Source organism: Cheilinus undulatus, linkage group 19 (assembly GCF_018320785.1).
Source record: "Cheilinus undulatus linkage group 19, ASM1832078v1, whole genome shotgun sequence".
Lineage (NCBI taxonomy): Eukaryota > Metazoa > Chordata > Actinopteri > Labriformes > Labridae > Cheilinus > Cheilinus undulatus.
Genome location: NC_054883.1, coordinates 40,278,431 through 40,301,459, shown reverse-complemented (window position 1 = coordinate 40,301,459; position 23,029 = coordinate 40,278,431). Strand labels below are relative to the sequence as shown.

Genomic DNA, 23,029 nt, shown 5'->3' with positions numbered 1-23,029 from the left:
TCAAATTTCAAAAGGGTTTTTTTGCCCATAATTTATCACTGGTGAAAATGAGCTTGAGAGTTTATCGTTGACCCTGTCAGGCCCTCAGGTTAGACCTAAACTCAGAATCCGGCCCCTGCAGTGAAGTTTTGAGTCCGGTTAGAAAGTGACCGGCCCAATCAGTGTTGAGAGGCACTACTTTCTGGTGCGGCGGCGTGACGTAACGGAGCAGCAACAAGAGGCCAGAAGACATTAGCGTGGATGCTGCTAAAGCGCCAGCTTTATCAGAACTTGACGACATTTCTTCGTTAAAAGAAGAACAAAGAACAGCAGCGAGTTGTTTTCTTTTCAGAATGCCAAAAGTCAAGTACTGACATGTCTACAGCCGCCATGGTTCACGTTATGTAGCTCTTATGGAGTTTACTCCTCGCTAGCGGCTACGTCACATGTTCTGTTGCTCTGATTGGCCCGTAAAGATGTGACAGACAGAACGTTCATCCAATCACCCTCTGAGTTTTTTTCAAAGGCTCTGTCCTTTCCCAAACGCTGTCTGTGAGAAGTTTTCCAGATGGATGTGTGAAACACCACAGACATGTGAGACCAAAAAAGATTCTGCTAAACGTCTGTTTTCAGAGGAAGGACTGGAGTCTGTTTTTGTCATCATTGATGGGGTCTCTGCATTTTCATCATCTGTTAAGACTTCAGAAATCATTCTGTGTGGGCCTTAATAAAGCTCTCTCTTGGCTTGCTAATGTAGTTCTGCTGTGAAACTTTGACAGGCAGATGTAAACAAAGACTTTTTAGTCTGTGTGCTGTAAATCACTTAGTCGGATCTGTCTGCATTTAAAAAAACTCCAAATGAATAGTCAAAATCCCTGCTGTTGGTCTTGTCTGCTTTTGTTGGTAATAGAGAGGTTTTGGTATTAAACAGAGGCTTTTACAAAACTTCTCATGGTAGGTGTAAGTATCTTTAACTTTGGCTGAGGCTGGGTTAATGACAAAGTTTGATTACTCCCATCTAAGAGGGTATGTAGCTGGTGCTGTAGAGCCAGGCTTGAATAAAACTGGTGACAGGCTTTAGCACCTGCCAAGGAAGAACCCATTAAATCTTGGGATTAATCCAGCTTAGGCACTGGCAACACGGGCACCATTTGGATCTGAGTCACAAACAAGCAATAATGGAAATTTCCATTAATAAACAAGCAACAGTATTGACAAAAATGTAACACCTGTGTCTGCACATGACTACTTCCAATTTACAGAGGAAAACATGTTTTTATTTGACCATACTTTTAGAAACTACTGTTTTTGATCATATTTCCATTTCAACATAATCAAGCCCAAGCATCGGATATTAGTTTATTATGTGCATGGACCTGGGCTCAAGTTATTCATTATTTCTCAAATATAAGCTCAGGATGTGAAAAAAATGTCAAATTTACAACAATAAACAGCTGAGACGATGATGCTTCAGTAAAAACAAACATAATTCCAAGGCTGGTAGAAGTTTCTGTGTGTGAAAAGAGTGACATCTAAATAACCAACTGAATCAAAAAGTAGAGAATCTTTTAAAAATACACCTGCAAACCCCATCCATCCATCCATCCATCCATGCATCCATCCATCCATCCATCCACCCATTCATCCATCCACCCATCCATGCATCCATCCATCCACCCATCCATCCATCCATCCATCCATCCATCCATCCATCCATGCATGCATCCATCCATCCATCCATCCATCCATCCATGCATCCATCCATCCATCCATCCATCCATGCATCCATCCATCCATCCATCCATCCATGCATCCATCCATCCATCCATCCATCCACCCATCCATCCATCCATCCATCTATGCATCCATCCATCCATCCATCCATCCATCCATCCATGCATCCATCCATCCATCCATCCACCCATCCATCCATGCATCCATCCATCCATCCATCCATCCATCCATCCATGCATGCATCCATCCATCCATCCATCCATCCATCCATGCATCCATCCATCCATCCATCCATCCATGCATCCATCCATCCATCCATCCATCCATGCATCCATCCATCCATCCATCCACCCATCCATCCATCCATCCATCCATCCATCTATGCATCCATCCATCCATCCATCCATCCATCCATCCATCCATGCATCCATCCATCCATCCATCCACCCATCCATCCATCCATCCATCCATCCACCCATCCATCCATCCATGCATCCATCCATCCATCCATCCATCCATCCATCCATCCATCCACCCATCCATCCATGCATCCATCCATCCATCCATCCATCTTCTTCCGCTTATCCGAGATCGGGTCGCGGGGACAGCAGCCTAAGCAGGGAAGCCCAGACTTCCCTCTCCCGGCCACTTCGTCCAGCTCTTCCCAGGGGATCCCGAGGTGTTCCCAGGCCAGCCGAGTGACATAGTCTCTCCAGCGTGTCCTGGGTCTTCCCCGGGGCCTCCTCCCAGTGGGACTTGCCCGGAACGCCTCACCGTGGGACTCGACGGCGAGTGCCTGGTGGCTGGGCCTGCACCCATGGGGCCCAGCCGGGCACAGCCGGAAGAGGCAACGTGGGTCCCCCCTCCCATGGACTCACCACCCGTAGGGGGGCCATAGAGGTCTGGTGTGGTGTGAACTGGGCGGCGGCTGAAGGCGGGGACCTTGGCGGTCCGGTCCTCGGTTGCAGAGGCTGGCTCTGGGGACCTACAAACACTGATTCCAAAAAAGAAGGGGCATTGCATTAAATGGGAATAAAGACACCGCCGTGATTTGCAAAACCTTTTAAACCTACATTCCAATGAAAACTGGTAAACTGTTTTAAAACAGTGGTTCTCAACCTTGGGGTTGGGACCCCCTTTCAGAATGGATCTCCAGATTCCCTTAAAAAAAACTAAGAATATTTTTAGAATTCCACTGTTGCCAGTCTACACCAGTTTGGCCAAATTTTAACCAGTTTTCATGATATTTTTCCCACAAATTTCAACATATTTTTGCAATTTAACACTTATTGTTGCCATTTTAAACACTTTCCACTACTTTGTTTCTGCCTGTTTTTGCCACTTCTAAACCAAATCTTGCTACATAAGCCAAATGTTGCCTCTGTTGACCCCATATTGCCACTATTTACTACATTTTACCACTTTTTATGCCCAATGTTTCCAATTTTAACCACATTTCACTATCTGATATGCCCATTTTTGCCAGTTTGACCAATTTCTGCAAATATCTGCCTATTTTTTTCTTTCTCAGTTAGCACTAGATTTTCACCAGATTTTCATGCTTTTTTGCCAATTTAAAGCCTTTTAAGCCACTTTATAATTCCCTTTACTACTATTTATGCCCATTTTGGCCTTATTTTGGTTATTTTTTGCCACTTCTAATCCATTTCTGCTACGTTTAAGTTCCAATTTCACCACCTTTTCCACAATTTTTTGCCATTTGGGATCCTCGGTCCCTGGCACCTTTATTTTGGGGGTCACGTGCTGAAAAGGTTGAGAACACCTGGCTTAAAAAATGTCAAATGAAAGGGTAAAGTACAACAAGATGCAAGCAAAAAATACCACATTTCACTATCTGATATGCACAATTTTGCCAGTTTTACCAATTTCTGCCAGTCTATATTGATTTTCTTTCCATCTCACTGGATTTCCATGCATTTTTGTCAATTTAAAGCCTTTTCAGCCACTTTATTATTCCCCTTTACCAGTATTTTTTAAAAGGTTTTTCAAAAAAACTTTTTAAGATTTAAAAAAGTCAAAATTATAAAATAAATATATAATATATATATAAAATATATAAATATAAAAAAATATAATAAAGAAATTATATAGATAAAATAAAATAAAGTTCAACCTGATTATTAAAAAAATCCTTGTTAAGCCATAAAAATCTGCAAGTATAAAGAATGAGAAAGATTTCATAAAAAGTCAAGAATGTGGTGAAAGACATTAATTTGTGTTTTATTTCATACTTTAAATTTTGCAACTCAAGATAACGACTCAAACTATGATTTTGACTTTTCATTTTATGCTTTGACCTTTTCAACTCATAATTTGGACTTTATATATAACATTCTTTATCTTTTAGATTCCCAATTTTAAACTTGAAGTCATATTTTGACCTTTTCAACTCCTTACTTTGGCTTTTTAATCTCATATTTTCACTTTTAAACATATGATTTCAATTTTTTTTCTCATATTTTCACATTTTAAATTCATAATTATTACTTTTTATATCATATTTTGATGGTTTACACTCCCAATTTTGAATTAAAATCATATTTTTTACTTTATAAGTCATCATTTTGAATTCTAGCTCATATTTTGACATTTTCAACTCCTAATTTTGGCTTTTTAATCCCATATTTTGAACTATCAGACTCACAATTTGTAATTTTAAGTCATATTTTGACTTTTAAACTCATGATTTCAAATTTGATCTCATATTTTGACCTTTCAAATTCATGATTTCAACTTTCTCCTTTTATATTTGCTCTTTAAAAACATTATTTTTCTATTTCTAATATTGTGTTCTGATCTTTTGAACTAATAAGTTGGAATTTTTCTCTCAAATTTTGAGCCTTTAAACTCACTTGAATTTCCAAATGATTTATCATCAGTCCTCTTTGTTTTCATATTTTATTACTGGTGAAATGAAATTAACAGTTTCTGGTTAAAACGGTGACCCTGTTAGGCCCCAGGTTAGACCTGAATCCAGAATCCGGCCCCTGCTGTGATTGAGTTTACGACCTCTGGTCAAGGCTTTACTTCAGCCTCGGTTTTTGTCCTAAACATGCCTAAAAGGTGCTCACAGTACCGTCGACGTCTATATTTATACATAAGAAACAATGTAAGGGAGTTCGGTTGCCATTGTTGATGCTTTGGGACTAGGATTTCTGTTTTTGCTGCCACGGAGTCACTTTAGGTATAAATATAAGATGATGTTTACTAAAATCAAATCAAAGTTTAAACTTGTAGTACTGTGACAACCTTGCCTCATTCTTCTAGATGTGAGAAAACTATTCTGATGAATGCGATGAAGCCTTGGACATTTCTTTTGGTTCGAGTATCTCTCTCCCAAGGCCATTTTAATTTCAAACTGTTTTATTGGAAAAATAGTAGCTTTGCTTATCACTCATTTGATCTCCATCCTCTCTCCTTAAGTCTCTGTCCTTTGAGCAGCTGAAGAGCTTTGAGACGTCCCGACAGAACAGGTCAGAAACGACTCTCTGTCCGACCGAAGGCCACAGAGGTCATTTAAGAGACACAAGTTGCACCAAGTGTTTATATTTATACAGAATGTAGAGAAAATACAGGATTTGTGTTATATGAAGGCATTTATAGTGTTGCACTTAAAGCAACCGGAGTTTTTTCAGCAGCCTTTTATCACCAAATATCAAGAAACACTGACTGAAGAGATCCACTAAAAGCTGGCCCTTCAGGCCGTAGTGTTAATTGGGGTGTTTTGTCATGTTGGAGGTGATGGAGTAACGACAGAAATATGCTCTCTGCTAAACGCTGACAGTTGAAAACGGTCCATCTGTCCATCTCTGAATACCCACCATGGCCTTCCCTTAAGATTGGTGGCACTTTTCTGTGATCACTCTGATGTTCGGCATGTCGAGCGCGTTGACGGCCATCAGACAGCTCTGGCTTCAAACACGATTATTCAAGGTTGCAGTTACGAGCTTCAAGAGTTCTTTTTATAGAGCTGCTCAAGGATTTTTTTTGAGTCAGCCTTTGAGGAGGGGTCCTAAAGTCATCTTTACGCTCGTGAATCGTTCTTTTGGGAATAAAACTCTGCCATAAGTAGAGGGTGGTTGTAAGTGACTTGACAGGTTCAGACAGACTTGACTGACTTCTTTGTAGACCTGAGTGCCTGGCTCTGAAATATTACTTCCCTGACTGTTCTTTGTCCTCAAACAGACGATTCGGAGCGGTGACATTTATCAGACCTTCATTACCTCCGCCAAGGAGGTTATGTGATCGACAGGGTTTGTTAGTTTGTTTGTTAGCAACATAACTCTAAAAGTTGTGGATGGATTTTGATGAAATTTTCAGGAAATGTCACAAATGGCATAAGGAAGAACTGATTAGATTTTAGGAGTGATCTGGATCACCGTGTGGATACAGGAATTTTTAAAAAGATTCTTCACTATTGGGTGATAGGGCTAATGGGGGCGAGTGCTTTTCTAGTTTGGTTTGTCACTAGTTTTAAAGAAAGGTTGTTTACATCAGTGGTTCTCAACCCTGGGGTCGAGAACCCCTTTGGGATCGCGAGACATTGAGAGGGGGTCTCCAGATAGCCTTAAAAAAACTAAGAATATTTTTAGAATTCCACTGTCGCCACTTTACACCCATTTTGCCAAATTTTAACCAGTTTTCATGATTTTTTCCTACAAATTTTAACACATTTTGCCATTTAACACTTATTTTTGCCATTTTAAAACCTTTCCAACACATTTTCTGCCTGTTTTCGCCACTCCTTAGTCGCTTTTTAACCTTTCTCCACTTTTAAGTATTTTATCGCCACTTCAACTCATTTTCGCCACTTTTCAAAACTTAAATTGTGGCTCTTGCAGAGGTATTTTTAACAAAAGACAGCAGCGAAAACAAAGCGTTTCAGACAGAGGTTAAAATAAGGGTTTTTCAGGACGCCAGTGTGAGAAACATGAGGAGTTTTTTGAGCTGTAAACCATGTGAAGCTATCAGAGAGATGGAGTAAAGCAGGGCTCATCATGTACATTTGCACAAGGGCCAGATTCAGTCTCAACAGAAACTCTGGAGGCCAGATATTCAAATACACAAAAAATTAAATCAACATTTTGGTCTGATTGAAATATTATTGCAGTAGTATTTGTATTTTCCTTGAAACTACAGGACATTTTAGTCATTACCAGTGAGATCTATCCCTGTTATCTATAACGCAGCAGGCCTGACAACAGGATTGGCCGGACCCCTGAAAATCCAAGAGAATGGGCCCTCCCTAATCGTCATTTAGCACAATATTAACCCATTTAGACACTTTTATCCCCTTTTTGATACTTTTGGCCTCTTTAACCCAACTTTTGCATGATTTTAACCCCTTTTAAACCACGTTTCCTGCATGTTTTATCCCCTTTGTGCCACTCTTTTATCCATTTTTGCTACTTTTTAACCCCTTTTATTCCATTTTTTACAACAATTTTTGCAACTTTAAAAAGCATTTTTCCCACTTTTAACCCATTGTTGATACTTTTTGCCCCTTTTTGCCACATTAACCCAATTATTGAAAGATTTTAACCCCCTTTAAACCACTTTTTCTGCATGATTTATCCCCTTTATGCCACTCTATTTCAATTTTTGTCACTTTTCTTCTATTTTTGCCACTTTTTAACCCCTTTACTTTCTTGCACTATTTTTTGTCATTTGTAACCAATTTTTGATACCTTTTGCCCCTATTTTTCCTTTACCATTTTTGACACATTTTAACCTCTTTTCACAACTTTTTCTGCCAATTTTTGCAGCACTTCAGCCAACCTTAACCATTTTTCAAATCTCAACTAATTTTGACAGTAAATTTCTGTAAAACAGATCAGATGGTTAGTCATTCTAAAACTATTTCAATGTTAATTGTTTGGATGGATGGATTTAACAGCTGCAGACATTTAAAGCAAAAGGATACTCTTAAAATCTTCTTTTCCTTCTTTTCTGAATTTAATGATCTTTCGGTGGCCGGACAGGAAGCTTTGGGGGGCCTGATGTGGCCCCCGGGTCACCAGTTGATGATCAGTGGTGTAAAGTCTTGAAAAAAAGGCATAATACCCCCTTTTTAACAATCAAATGTGCCATTAATCGGAACATTTTCATGCAAAATAAAATAGTAAGTCACTGTTTTTTGTGACAGCTACCCTGCAGCATCAGTTTAAGGCATTAATAATTATAACAGAGAAGTAATTAATCTGGTTGCTTTTAGTCTTTTTTTCTATTTTTGGTCCTTGAGATACAAAAGTAATAATTTCAGCCTGTTTCATAAGCAGATAGAAACTCCTCCAAGGAGCTTTAAAAATCATGATGAATACGTTTGAATTTGTGAAAATGCAGATGTCTATTTTAAAAGGCAACAGAGGGAAATATGAGAAGACATTCTGTTAAAGAAACTCAGCTTTCCCTTCCTTGCAGTTCGACATTTTCTGTTAAAAGTTGTCGAAATATATAATTATCCACATGCCAAGTAATAGAGATATATCAAGACTTGCACAGAGAACATTCACATCCACTAAATCATCTGTGCTCCTTTTCCTCCAAAGGGCAGGAAATGAATGAAAAGAAAGCACAGCTTGGAAATTGGGTCCAGCTTTCACTCAACAAAGCATCCTCTCAGTGCTAGTCAAGTGGCGGTTTGAATATTGGATTCTTCCGTACCTAGGGCAAAGAAGTATCTACACCTGATGTCATTATCAATTGAGAAGAGATGGCAAACAAACAGCGTAGGCTCTCCACTTGGGCTGGAGTATTTTGGCACGAAGCTTTTCTTTGCACCATGCATGAAAAGCTTTCAAGTACCTTTTCATGAAATCTTTGGATTTTCCTCTATTTCTACTCTAAAAGACAGAATATGAATAAAACAGAAGGTGCATCATCATGTGTTTTCTAAATCGACCATATTTGTTTTGTTTGCAGTGTAAGTGGGCTGTTAATGGAGGTTTTAAATGGCAAGTTTGATCAATTAGTTAGCAAATCACAGCGACATTTCAGCAAGCCCGACCATTTTCAATTCAATCCATTTTATGAAGCAAAATGCAAATCATGAGGGGAATTTGTAGCATAATTAATTCATGCATAAATGGCGCATGTTTTGATCTTTTGATCTGGTTCAGATGTTTGTTCAATAAACAGTGGATCTGCTTGCTCTGTGTGCATGCGAATGTTTAAGGAAAAAAGACACGGCAGGGAAATTTACATGTTTTACATATTTAACCCTTTGAGCCCACATGGAGCCCAGTCAGGCTCTGCAGGCGAGATCTGTCACAAAGTCCATCAAAGAGCGCGCTAATCATCTAAAACACATCCATGTTGCACGTCAGATTGAACAGAATAGATTGGACTACAAGCTCATGTTTATCATATTTTGAACAACTCCAACACAAAGCATCTTAATAACCATGAAAATCATCATAGCACCGCCTCGCCACATATAAATGCTGTTAGCAATATGCTACTTCATGATTGCTACATGTGCTACATGTAGGTGTTGGTATAAGCTCCTGTAGACGACAGAAGTTTGTAAGATATAAATCTGCTTTTGAGAAAAATATGATTAATTTCTAACCTTGCAAAGCAGATGGATACGCCCATTTCCGTGTTTCTCACTGGCGAATCCATCTTGCAAAGCTCCCGTCTGAACCGTTTGGGCCCGGTTAGAAAGTGACAGGACCAATCAGTGATGAGGGGAAGTACTGTCTGGTGTGGCGGAGTCGTGATGTAAGCAAGCAGCAACAAGAGGCCGGTGCTTTTATGGCGGCAGAGATTAGTGTGGATGCTGCTAAAGCGCCATTTTTATCAGAACTTGACGACATTTCTTGGTTAAAAGAAGAACAAAGAACAGCAGTGAGTTGTTTTCCTTTCAAAAACCACAAAAGTCGAGTACTGACATGTCTACAGTCGCCGTGGTTCATGTTATGCAGTTCTCTATGGAGTTACTCCTCAGTAGCAGCTACGTCACGTGTTTTGTTGCTCTGATTGGCCCGTAAAGATGTGACAGACAGAACATTCATCCAATCACCCTCAGAGTTTTTTTTCAAAGGCTCTGTCCTTTCCCAAACGCTGTCTGTGAGTGGTTTTCCAGATGGATGTGTGAAACAAATACATCTGGCATGCCAGGTTAGCTAATTTGCTATCTCAAACAAAAACACTTAAATACCCACAATCCTTGGGGGTCACAATGACATCTCTGATAACTTCTGATGATGGAAATGGAGCTCAAGAGTGCCCTGGCTCCAGAAGTGAACTTCAACATTCATACTAGGGCTGAATGATTTGCAAAGATGATCTAATTGCCATTTTTTTCCCCAAAAAATATTGCAATTGTATTTTAATATACAATTATTCTTGGGTTAATCTTATGTGTTTTTTTTCAACAAATTAAAGCAATAAATAGTTCCATAAATAAGACCATGTGTATTAAAAACAATGAAATTATTTCCAAAGCAATTACTCCACAGTAGCATGACTCTGAATATGGGGGTGCAACAAGCTTTAAGCTATAAAAGAGGCGGCTGGGGTGGAGGAGGTGAAGCTGGCTACCAGCTTATTGCAGCTGGGGTTTGCTTTTGAATGGGAAATACACATAGGTCTGGTTAATCTCTGAAAAATAGAAATAAAAAACTCAATAAAGGTTGCATCTAAAAGTAACAGACACCTTTAGAGAAATAATGTGAAATATATGGTTTGGTAACTAATGGAAAATGTCCATAGGTCTGTTTATTTAAAAAAAAAAAAAAAAAACACAGATAAGTGAAATACTCTTTTCAAGTGGCACAGATGGTGCCCAGTGTGCTCAAAATGTTCCATTTTGGAGAAACAGCCTGAATCCTCGGTACTGAAACCTCTTTAATTTCACTCTGGGTCGCTTTATTATCATAAAATTTGGCACAGGTGATGCTGAGATGTTTTTCTATGGTTTGCCACTGATTTGGACTTTCAACTTCATCATTCCTAAGAAACATTCATTCTAAAATTGTAGAATTTTTGGATTCTGAAATAAGGTTTTTCATTTTGGCTGTGTGCCAACTTCATATATTCTGCTGAGAAAAACATATATATTCATACTTATTTATCTACGCTAATCTGACAAGGGTTCCCTTTATTTCTACACCCTGATGGTTCATAAGGCCTTGTAGTTGCAAAGATATCCTCTGTTAAGTATTGGGGTGTCATTATCCAGCATGCACTCAAAGTAGAGGCCAATGTTTTATATGGGCTTTAGTGGTATATAATATGCAGCATTAATACACTGTGTTAGATACAGTGATGGACATTTTATTTAATAGAATACAGACAGGTTTCAATACAAGATTAATCAGTTTTGCTTGTTAGTTTCAACCTTACATGTGTTATCATGGTTTAATAATGGCTGGTGGAAGAGCCCAAAGCCCTGAAGTTATTCTTTTTTAAGTCTAGCACTAAAATATTAAAGTTATTTTCCTCCAACAGATAATTTACCCTTCCTTACTGATGTTTTTTTTTTGTCTTCCAACAGCTACACTCAGATGTGGACAAAGGAGACGGAAAGGTGAAATATGTTCTCTCTGGTGAGGGCGCCACCTCCATCTTCACCATCGACGAGAACACGGGGGACATCCACGCCACGAAGCGCCTCGATCGGGAGGCACAAGCCTACTACACCCTCCAAGCCCAAGCTATAGACAGACTCACCAATTTACCCGTAGAGCCCAGGTCTGAATTTGTGGTTAAGGTCCAGGACATCAATGATAATGAGCCAAAGTTTCTGGATGGACCGTACTTGGCAGGAGTACCAGAGATGTCACCCTTAGGTAAGCTCCCCCATTCGTCTTAGAGTTAATCCTATAACGCTTCCTTTTCTCGCTCATATTTCCCCTTTTTTCATCCTTTTCTCTCTCTTTCTTTCTCTTTCACTTGCTCTTACTCCAAAATCTGCATTCCATAATTTTCCACCTCAGTGAATTAGTCTTCATCTTTTTTATTTTAGTCTTTGGGTCATTTCAGGGATCAGGAAGTTCAGTATTAATGAGAATCCAACGTGTTTTGTAAGACCCAACACCTCCTAATCACTTATTTAAACTAGTTGGAGTACATGAATTGAGTTCCAGGTTAAACTTTGTGGATTTTGACAGTTTTCAGGTAGAGAAAGTCAGAGTTTTCTTTTTTTTTTTGGCTTCTTATTTCTTCTCACAAAATTGCATGCTAATATAAAACCGTATTTTCCTCCTATCGGTGCCTGAATCTTGCAAATTATTTGATTCCTTTTTTAAAAGCATGACGATGTGCAAAGATTAAAATGCCAAGCTGTCCTTGGAAGTTTTGGAAAAGGCAATTCATCGGTAAAGTATTTTGAGAAACTTGCAGTTCTTCATAAAACATGGATAGTAGAAAAAAAGGTCCAAAGTCAAAAAAATGAATAATAAGGAGCCAAAAAGTAGATTATTAAAGTTAGATATAAAATATAAAAACTTTTTAACCTTGATTTTCTAGTCAAAATAATAATTGAAAGCTACTGAGTGCACAATAGCTGAAAGCTCTGCAGCACATTATGTTACCTTACCTTACCAGGTTGGTGCTGATGCTACACTAAACTTTGATAGGGAGCCAACATCTGCCAGTCAGCAGTTAGAAAAGGGAAAGGTGAAGGCAAGAAGTAGCTACAGATCATCCTAAGAACAAGAAGTTTGTCCAGTTTGTCCAACAATTGTTGGATTTTACTCTATTGAACCAAAAACCAGAAAAAAATGTGAATTGCTTTGCTAACTTCTGCTGTGCATGGAGCAAAATGGATAAAATGATAGTTACTTTAAGGCAGTGATACTCAATGTGTGATTATTAGTGGCTCTTTAATGTCTTAATTTTAAATATTATTCCTCCAGAAAACCTGAAAAAAGGGAAACTTTTTTGCCCTTTTATACCATTTTTTGACACTTTTCATCCATGTAAGCTAACTTTGGTCATTAAATACCACTTCTTTCCTACTTTTTACCCATTTTTGCCACTTCTTTTTGCCACTTTTTGCCACTTTTTGCTGTTTTTGACAATTTTTTTGCCACTTTTGCCCATTTACGCATCCTTTATCATTAAATGCCACTTTTTTGTACTTTTTGCCCATTTTTGCCATTTTTTTCCAGATTTTTGCCATTTTTCATCATTTTTTTCACCACTTTTCACACATATATGCATCCTTTTGTCATTGGATACCACTTCATTCCCACTTTTTGCCCATTTTGCCACTCTTGGCTGCTTTTTTTCCCCATTTTCTACTCATTTTTTGCCTTGTTTTTGCTACCTTTTACTTATTTTTTGTCACTTCTCACCCATCTCCTTTTCACTTTCTATCCCAGTTGTTGCCCATTTTCACCCATTGTTGCTGGTTTTTGCCCATTTTTGCCATCTTTAACTTATTTTTATTGCTACTTCAAGCTGTTTTTGCCACTTTTCACCTCTTAGATTGTGGCTCTATCGAAGGTATTTTTCAATAGTTTGGCTCTTTGGTTGAGTAACGCTGCTTTAAGGATTATCAGAGCAGAATAATCAGGTAGTATTGGCAATAAATTACCTGGTAACAACGGATATTTAAGAACATTGGCAGGACAAAATATCAAAAATATGAAAAGGTTAAAAATATTTAAAATTAGACATAAATGTTTGAAAATATGGTTATGTGTTTTTTCAATCTGAATCTTTACGTGGGTGGGGGTCCACCGAATGAATAATTTTTCTCTTAGGGGAGGCTCACTCTCACACACTTTGAAAACCCCTGCTGTACTCTACAGCTAAAGTTTGGTAGGTTATTTCTTTGTTGTAACAATGCTTCTTGGTAAGAAATCTCCTAGCGTTGGAAAGCCTGTTTATTTCCTTTTAAATGGAGCTACATTTATAAGGATCATGCATTTGTAGGATGAGCAGCAGAGCTGAGTATCTGGGTCGAACCCTTGAAAAATGTGCCAAATCTTCTCTGCCGATGCCAAACAGCTGATTCTGCTGTTACTATTGACTCTTAGTTTGACAACTTGAAAAGACTGTTTCCTCATCCTGTGAGCATTCAGGAACCGTAGGCTGTCTTCTACAGATGTACAGTCAAGGGTTAAATAAATTAAAAATACATTTTAAAAAAGTTAGAGTTAAATGAATATAGTCAAGGGTTTAAGGGTCTGCAGAATGATGGCCAATGGCTCTCTGCCCAGACAATCTGGAACAGACGGATCAGATGTTGAAACTGAGACATCTGACTTTTTCATGAAAAGTATTAGCTCATTTTGAATTCGATGGCAGCGACGCAACTCAATAAAGTAGGGACAGAGCCATGTTTACCATAGTGTAGCACTCCCTCTTCTTTCAACAAAAGTAAGTTAACATCTCGTAAAGTGAGGAGATCAGTTGGTGGAGTTTTGGGGGAGGAATGTTGCCCCATTCTTGTCTGATGTAGGATTCTAGCTGCTCAACAGTCCAGGTTCTTCTTTAGTGAAAGGCCAGTTCAGCTCCTGGACTCTTCTCCTGTGAAGCCATGCTGTTGTGATAGATGCGGTGTGTGGTTCAGCATTGTCTTGCTGAAATATGTAAGGACAGGGGTGTCAATTTTGAAAGTATGAAAGGAAATCACAAATACATTTTTCCCTACATTCCTGACTTTTTATCTGAAAAATGTTTACTCTTTAGTTTTTCAATTTCTTATGACTTTACAGGGATATTTTGAATTCCTGGGTTTAAATTTAAATTTTTATTGGGGTAGAAATCTGCAGACCTCATACTGGTGGGCCAGTTATAATAAAAATATGATCTGATATTGCGGGCCGGGTGTAACTGTACTAGGGGCCGAATTTGGCCCCGGTCCTTGAGTTTGACACCCATGATGTAAGGCCTTCCCTGAGAGAGTCATTGTCTGGATGGAAGAGTATGTTGCTTTAAAACCTCCCTCTACTTCCCAGCATTGATAGTTCCTTTCCAGGTGTTAGAGCTGCCCACGCCAAAGGCATCGATGTAATGCCATACCATCAGAGATGCAGGCTTTAGAACTGCGCACTGATAACAAGCTGGACGGTCCCTCTCTTCTGTAGCATGCAGGACCTGCATCTGTGGGGCTCTAAAAGAATTTCAGATTTGATTCTTCTGACCACAGAACAGTTTTCCATTTCTAAGTCCACTGTAAATGAGCTTTGGCCCAGAGAAGACTGGGCGTTTCTGGTTCACGTTCACATATGGCTTCTTCTTTACACGATGCAGCTTTAACTGTCATTGGTGGCTGGCCCAGCGTTTGTGTGGACAGGCAGTGATTTCTAGAAGTGCTCCTGAGCCCATGCAGTGATTTCTAAGATTATAATGATTCCTCCTCTGGGAAAATGATGGCATACCAATCTATCCAAAAGTTTTTGAGATATTCATTTGAAACTAAAAATCCTCAAGAAGTGATGAACCGCTCACATGATTTAAAACATCATCCAGCTGTATTCGTTCTAGCAATTACTGCAGATATTTCTTTTATCTGTCTGTTTAAAATGCAGTCCTGGAGGAATCCGTAATATCAGACTGTCTGTTTTTTTGCTGCATGGTCAAGATTTCCTCCAAGGTTTTGAACGGGTCACGCTTGAGCTCAAAATGCAAGTAAATGCAAATGAACCACAACATCCTGAGGCTTCTTTTTGGACTCAGCAGGTGTATGAGAAAACAGCTGAGAGACGTGCATATTGAGATCTGTGCGACCTTAAACATTGCATTATGAATACTCTTTAACATTATTTAAGGGGTTTTGTTTTGGCCTTTTTTGTTTGAATATTCAAGTAGAGCTTAATCAGACTTAAATTCCACATTCTGATCAACAAGAAATGGGTGGTGCCGAGCGTTAAATGCAGTCAGTATGCTATTTCATGGTGTTTTCAGCTCAGTCTAAGCGCAGTGTAATGTGAAGTCTGATGTGCCTTAATTTACATATTTATCACCTCACATATGCCAGCGCAGACCTTAAGGCTCCAAAATGTTGATGAGTGACGCAAAACTGACTCAAGCAAAGTTAAGGTCTGAATCAGGCATGAGGGCCACGGGCATGTTTCCCACAAATTGGGCTCAGAGTTCATATTAGCAGCTCCTTACTGCTGAAAATGGCTCTGAAAAATGTCTGACCCAGACAAATACATTTCTATCCAGCCATTAAAAAGAGCAAGCCGGGCATCCTTAACTTCATCCAGCTCCTCCTAGGGGGATCTCGAGGCGTTCCCTGGCATGCTGGGAGCTGGGGACCAATCATGAGGGAGCGCTGACAGATGGGACAGAGACAGAAATGCATTTGGGAGTGTGTGACTGCAAATGGTGATCTGGCCTTTTTATTTGATTAAAAAAAAACACAAACAGAAGGTTTAATTTAAGAATCATTTTTAAACTTCAGATACAAGTATTTGATACAAAGAAAAAGATTAATATTTCAGGCCTTTTACTCCACAGTCTGAAGAACAATCCATTAGCAGAGTGGGACCCTGCAATCAATCCTCTCAGTGTTGAAAAGATTAGAAGTAGATTATTGAGCGGATGGGCAGATTTTAGAGTGTCATCATGTGGAGAGAAAGAAAATCTTTGAGGATTGAAGAGTGGGAAGGGTGGCAGAAAAAAAGTCAAGAGTTGGCAAGCAACAGATGCTAATATGCTAGCTAGCCTGTTAGCATTGCACTCCAGACTTTTGCTGGATTATTTCAAAGCTGAAGGTCTTATTTGTTTAGTCAGACAGGAATTCAAACATGCCCTTGGATGCAGATTTAGTCTTGTTTTCTTGGTGTTTTCCAGTAAATTGAAAGCTCTAAAGCCCTTCATGGTGCTGTGAGGAGTTTTTAACTTGTGAAACAGTCTGAAATGGATGGATCCTTGTGATATCACTAGTTCTAGACTGAGGTATCAAGACTGTTGCACTGAAGGCGCTGAAGGAAGAAGAAGAAGAAGTCTGAGCTGGAAGCTGTTTCATGCAAAGCACGTATTTCACTTTTGATAATTTAACACAGTATGTAAGTAAGTGGTAAGTGCAAATAGTAAGTGGTATTTAATGGCAAAAGGTAACTTAAATGGGCGAAAAGTAGCAAAAAAATGGTGAAAAAGGGCAAAAATGGGATAAGAGTGGCAAAAAGAAGTGGCTAAAATGGGCAAAAACTAGGAAAAAAGTGGTGTTTAATGACTAAAGGTAGTTAAAATTGGTGAAAATGGGGAGAAAATTGGTGAAAAGGGGAAAAAAAGGTATTAAAGTGGCAAAAAATGGGTAAAAAAGTTGCATGAAGTTGCTAAATGGGCAAAAAAGTAGGGAAAAAGTGGTATTAAATTGCTAAAGGTTGCCTAAATGGGCAAAAATGGGTAAAAAAGTGCAAAGAAGTGGCAAACATGTGCAAAAAAGTGTGAAACAAGTGATATTCAATGGCAAAAGGTAGCTAAAATGGGTGAAAAATGGCAAAAAATGGTCAAAAAAGGGCAAAAAAGATTTCCTTTTCTAAGGATTTTCTTGGGGAATAATGTTTAAGATTAAGACATAAAAGAGCCACAAATAATCACGAAAGAGCCAAATGTTGAGTATCACTGACATAGACGATAACCAATGATGGTTCAGATATTGGGGTCATAAAACCACATCAGTGAACTGAAGATTAAATCTGCAGAGCTGCTAGTTTGATTATAGCCACATTAAGTTTCTGGGTTTTTCAGCACATTTCAGTTCTTTGACCAACAAACACTCACGACTACACAGTTATTTTTGTGTATCAGCATCATCTCAGTAGCTGGGACGTGCATGGCTCCATAGAGATGAAAACGTAGGAAAACAGAGGTGTTTATGGCTTTGTATAACCTTCAAAGTTAAAAGGAGATTTTAAGCAGGCGTACATCGGCGGTGGGAGCCGTTCCAAAGGAAGCAGTGCTTTGCTTACTACACAGGCGCAGAGATCTCTGAAGGATTACACAGCCGACTGTCAACGGGGGGTACAGAGCTCAGGCTCAAGGAACCAGAGGATTACAGAGTACAAGGGCTGGGAGTCTCGTGTCCAACCAGAGATAAGACGCCAACTCGGTATATCACCCACAGAGGAGGATGCGTTCACACCACGAGCGCCGGGACGCAGGGTCACCCTCTGCACTTTATTTACTCGGCCGGCTCCTGTGAAGGTCTTCATCACAAGTCGAGGAAACAACAGGAGAATAATGCATGGCCTCTCTTTGTAAATATCTGCTCAGAGCAATTATCAATGCAGTAAAGAACAGGGACGGGGCCAAGCACCTCTTGTCCTCAATAATTCCTTTATAGATGTCTTTAAATCATTAATGGTCACAGCTCTGCACTGCTGATTAATGGCTTCAATTTAGAGGAAATCATGAATTTAATTAATTAAAGTAATTAGAGGCAGGGCTCGTCCATACACATGGCGACCTTATGGCCCTGGGATCTCTAAAGGCTTTTGTCTTAATCAAGACAGGGATGTCAAATAAAAGACAAGAGAGCTTGAGGACAGTTGGAGGAGTGACAATCTCGTGGCTTGGCTCTCTCTCCCGCTGCTCAGTGAAGGGCCAAAGGAGCAGTTTGAGGGCTCATTACAAGCATAGAGAATGTAATGTCAACCCAAGGCCACAGCTCTTGAATTTACTGCTCGCCAGTTCTATATCCAGCTGTCATTGTTCCTGTCTAATTCATGAGCCGAGATCAAGGATGGGATAGTCATTTAATTCTGGGAATGAAAAAGGTGTTCTGGTTTAGGGAAAGTCCATCCGTGTTATTATTATTTCATCACAGGTGGAGCTTTAGTGTCATGCTGCTTTTTCTCTGCAGCGTGGGATAGAAATGTACATTTAGGGGACACTTTTAGGCGTCCAACTTCTTATGTAATCCGAGGCTTCAGCCATCACATTTATCTTTGCTAAGTGTTCTGTGTCACTGTGTAAAATACACATAAAATTGACCATCAATGAATACAGCTGGTGGTTCTCTCACCTTGGGTTTTTTCTTTTTTTCTGTTTGAATTTGCACAAGGAGAGCAAAATATTAGAAAGCTCTGACTTTAGCTACAAATAATAGGGATGCACTGATGCAGCAGTTTAGCATTAATACTGAAAAAGCATCAGCTGTTTGTGCATAATGTGGTATGAACTGATGGATCAGATTAACCCTATAGGACCCAGCGTAGCGCCGGCACTACGATAAGCATATCCAATGCACAATGAAATGCATCTTTATAAACGAGACCACAGGTATTTGCAGCACTTCCTACGTTGAAATAAACGTCACTACGTTGTGGGCATGACCTGTCACAGGATTCTTAAGTGTCCCTACCTCATAGGCTCCCCACCCCAACAACAGGAAGTGGTGTATTTTCCCAGGAGTTGTATTTTTTCCCGGGGAATACATTGAAGAACCTGCACACATACTCGCCCTCGCTCTCATTTCACTCATACTTTTTTACAAAAACACTCAGACACACAACCCACACACACCAGACATCCATCACACACACCTTTGACACACTTCCACACATGTGTAGTTATGGATTTGCAAGACCCTGGTTGCGCCAAACCGTTTTAGAGCTGGCACGAAGCTTTCGAACTAATTACAGCGTTGGATGAAGAGTCCAACTACTCATCTGGCTCGTTTTTTTTTTTTACAAGTTACAAAATTGACTATATCTCAAAAAGAAAGTTATGTACAGACTCCAAATAAATTTCCTGTGATTCCAAAGGATATTGTGCAACATTTTTACATTTACAAATTTGAGGGATACAGCTGTGCAATTTCTGAAATATATGTGAAAAAAACGATTTTCATGTATTTTTAAGGTTTATTGCACTTTTAAGCGATTTATTGTAGTAGTCAAGACATAAGTCAATACATATTATTAAAACTTGGGATATAAGGGTTATATTGGTGTAAAGCAAATAGAAATACTTCCAAAAATGGCTCTACAGTATGGAAAAATGTAAGAATATGTCCTGGTGGACTAGCACTATGGTAGGTTTTAAAGGGTTAAAGGTGGAAATCATCAGAATCAAGCTGAAGAAATAGTCTGTTATGACTTACCTTATGGATGAATGCAAGCTGGACTTAGTTAGATAAGATGCAAAGTCAATAAAAGTCTCCTGTCACCGTTTAAACTGCTGTATCCGTGCAGTGTGACCCCATTTAATCGACTGAGCTGCATGTAGATGTGTAGATATAAGGAGTGACACAGCCGACATCTTAAGAAGTGATTTTAAAAACACTTTTTTATGTCTCTTTGTCAGCAGTGGGGTTCTCCTCGGTCTCCTGCCATAGCGCTTCATCTCATTCAGATGACCACGTATGGTCCCAGCTGACACTTTTGCACCCTGAGTCTGCAGGACAGCCTGAATTTGTGTGGAAGTTGACTGAGGATGTTTATCCACCATTCCAACTATCCTGCGTTGCATTCTTTAGTCAGTTTTTCTCTTCCATCCACGTCCAGGGAGATTAGCCACAGCGCCATGGGTTATAAACTTCTTGATTATATTACACACAGTGGACAAAGGAATTTCTAGATCTCTGGAGATGGTCTTGTAACCTTGAGATTGATCATATTTTTCCACAATTTTGCTTCTTAAGTCCTCAGACAATTCTGGGCTCTTCTTTCTCTTCTCCATGCTTGGTGTGACACACACAGGCACACAACACAAAGGCTGAGTCAACTTTTAGACATTCTAACTGGCTTCAGGTGTGATTTCTACATTTCCAGCACCTGTTACTGCCACAGGTGACTTTAACTGAGCATCACATGCTGGAAATAAAATGATTTACCCACAGTCTTAAAAGGGGGACAATCATTTTGTCCGGCAATTTTGGCCTTTTCCTTCTGCTTTTTGTTCCAGTGCACATAAAGGCCCAGCAATTTCTGGGAGAAATGTTTTGTTTTCTGGAAAAATTCCATGGGTGCCAATACTTTTGTCCATGACTGTTTTGCATCCACAAGAATGGCCTGGGTGAACACGGGTACATACAAACTTTGGTACGCATCTTAAGGCCTCCTTCCACTCTCTGACACCGTTGTGAAGGAGCCATAACACAAAGGAAACAGCAGGCAGAGAGTAACTTTGTTTTTAAGTGCTGTAACTCATTTTCACTCAGCAGCTGAATTGATCTCTGAGCAATAATCCGTGCTTATCTGAAACAGTGGGGAGCAGGTGTGATTGTGCATGAATATAATCAACTTAATCAACGGTGGCAGCTTTGAATACCCATGAAGGCGTTGCCAAATTACTGGGCTTAAACGGAGCACTGTAATATATTTGGTTTAGTTTTTTTAACGCTCCAAGTTGCAGATTTGTTTTCAGATTTATTCTCCGTTTGTCACATGGAAATATATTTATTACTTCAGCGTGCAGAAGATGCCACTTTATTTGAAATCTCATTGAACTCTGGTGGTGTTATTACCAAATTTATCTAAGTCACATTTTGGGTCACTTTCTTCTACGCAAATTTGCATTGCAAGTGTGCACTGAGGGATACATATTGTTCTTGACAGTGGGGTGCGGTTTGTATGCAAGCGGCTGAAGAATACCTGTCTCCCATTCAGATTAAGCACGCCACATTTATTTTCATTACCGGCAGATGACAGTTGTTCACCCAAGATGCAGGATTGATTAAGGAAACGCTGTTTTGTACACAGCTGCGGGGAATAACCACAAAAATGTAAAAGTGTGAAGATCGGATCCATCACGTCAATGAAGACGGACAAATATTGAAGGGACACTGACGGGGCAAATTGAGTAGCAGATGACAGCCTTGTGGAGCAGAAAGAATCCATCCACTGCTCGTTTTTTCCTCTACAGCAGGGGTCGTCGAGGACATTTACACAAGGGCCGGATTCAGTCTCAACAGAAACTCAGGACCGGACTTTCAAATACACAAAAAAATATTATTGTAGTATTTATATTTTCCTTTAAAATACAGGACATTTTAGTCATTAGCAGTGAGATTTATCCCAATTATCTATAATGCAGCAGGCCACAAGGAGACAGGCCTGACAACAGAATTGAACAGACCCCTGAAAATCCAAGAGAATGGGCCCTCACCACTTGTCATTTTGCACCAATATTAACCCATTTTGACACTTTATAACCCCTTTTTGATAATTTTTGCCCCTTTCTGCCTCTTTAACACAATTTTGCGAGATCTAAACCCATTTTGAGCCACTTTTCCTGCATATTTTATCCCCTGTGTGTCACTCCTTTATCAATTTTTGCCATTTTTCCTCTATTTTTGCCACTTTTTAACCCCTTTTCATTATATTTTTTGGTACTTTTAAACCAAATTTTGCCATTTTTAACCCATCTTTGATACTTATTACCTCTTAACCCATTTTTTGCCATACCTTAACCCTTTTAAACCACTTTCCCTGCATGTTTTATCCCCTCTATGCCACTCTAACCAATTTTTGCTACTTTTCCTCTATTTTTGCCACTTTGTAAGCCCTTTTCATTATATTTTTTGAACTTTTAAACAATTTTTTGCCACTTTTAACCCATCTTTGACACTTTTTGCCTCTTTAACCCATTTTATTGCCATACCTTAACCCATTTATACCACTGCTCCTGCATGTTTTATCCCCTCTTTGCCAATCTGGCCAATTTTTGCCACTTTTTTTCTGTTTTTTTCCACTTTTTAACCCCTTTTCATTTCTTTTTTGCATTATTTTTTGTCATTCGTAACCAATTTTTTAAAACCGTTTGCCCCTTTTTTCATCTTTTACCATTTTTGCCACATTTTAACCTCTTTTCACTATTTTTTATGCAAATTTTTGTCCTTTTGTGCTGCTCCACAACCCATTTTGCCACTTATCATCCATTTTTGCCACTCTCTTACCCACAGGTGTCAAACTCAAGGCCCGGGGGCCAAATCCGGCCCATGGAAGGATTATGTCCAGCCTGTGAGATCATATCATATTTGTATTATAAGTGGCCCTGCAGTATGAGGTCATTACTACTAATAATAAGGTTGACAGTTTATGGTTAAATGTTGACCTGTTAGGCCCTCAGGTTAGACCTGAGTCCAGAATCCGGCCCCTGCTGTGACTGAGTTTGACACCCCTTTTCACCACTTTATCTGGTCATTTTTGCAGCACTTCTGCCAACCTTAACCCTTTTTAAAATATCTACTAATTATGACAGTAAATTTCTGTAAAAACAGATCAATTGTTTAGTCTAAAACTATTTCAATATCAATTGTTTGTGGGATGGATTTAACAGCTGCAGACATTTAAAGCCAAAGGAAACTCTTAAAACCACAACATCTTCTTTTCCTCCTTTTCTGAATTTAATGATCTTTCGGGGGCCGGACAGGAAGCTTTGG

At 39.3% G+C, this 23,029-nt stretch overlaps 1 protein-coding gene across 1 annotated transcript in view; it reads left to right on the top strand.

Moving 5' to 3' along the window:
- The window catches only part of cdh7a (cadherin 7a), a 226,637-nt gene that overhangs the window by 85,177 nt on the left and 118,431 nt on the right, over nt 1–23,029 (top strand). Inside the window, exon 3 of the mRNA XM_041814197.1 lies at nt 11,234–11,528. Coding sequence (XP_041670131.1) covers nt 11,234–11,528 — 295 coding nt within the window. The remainder of the gene's footprint in view (nt 1–11,233; nt 11,529–23,029) is intronic.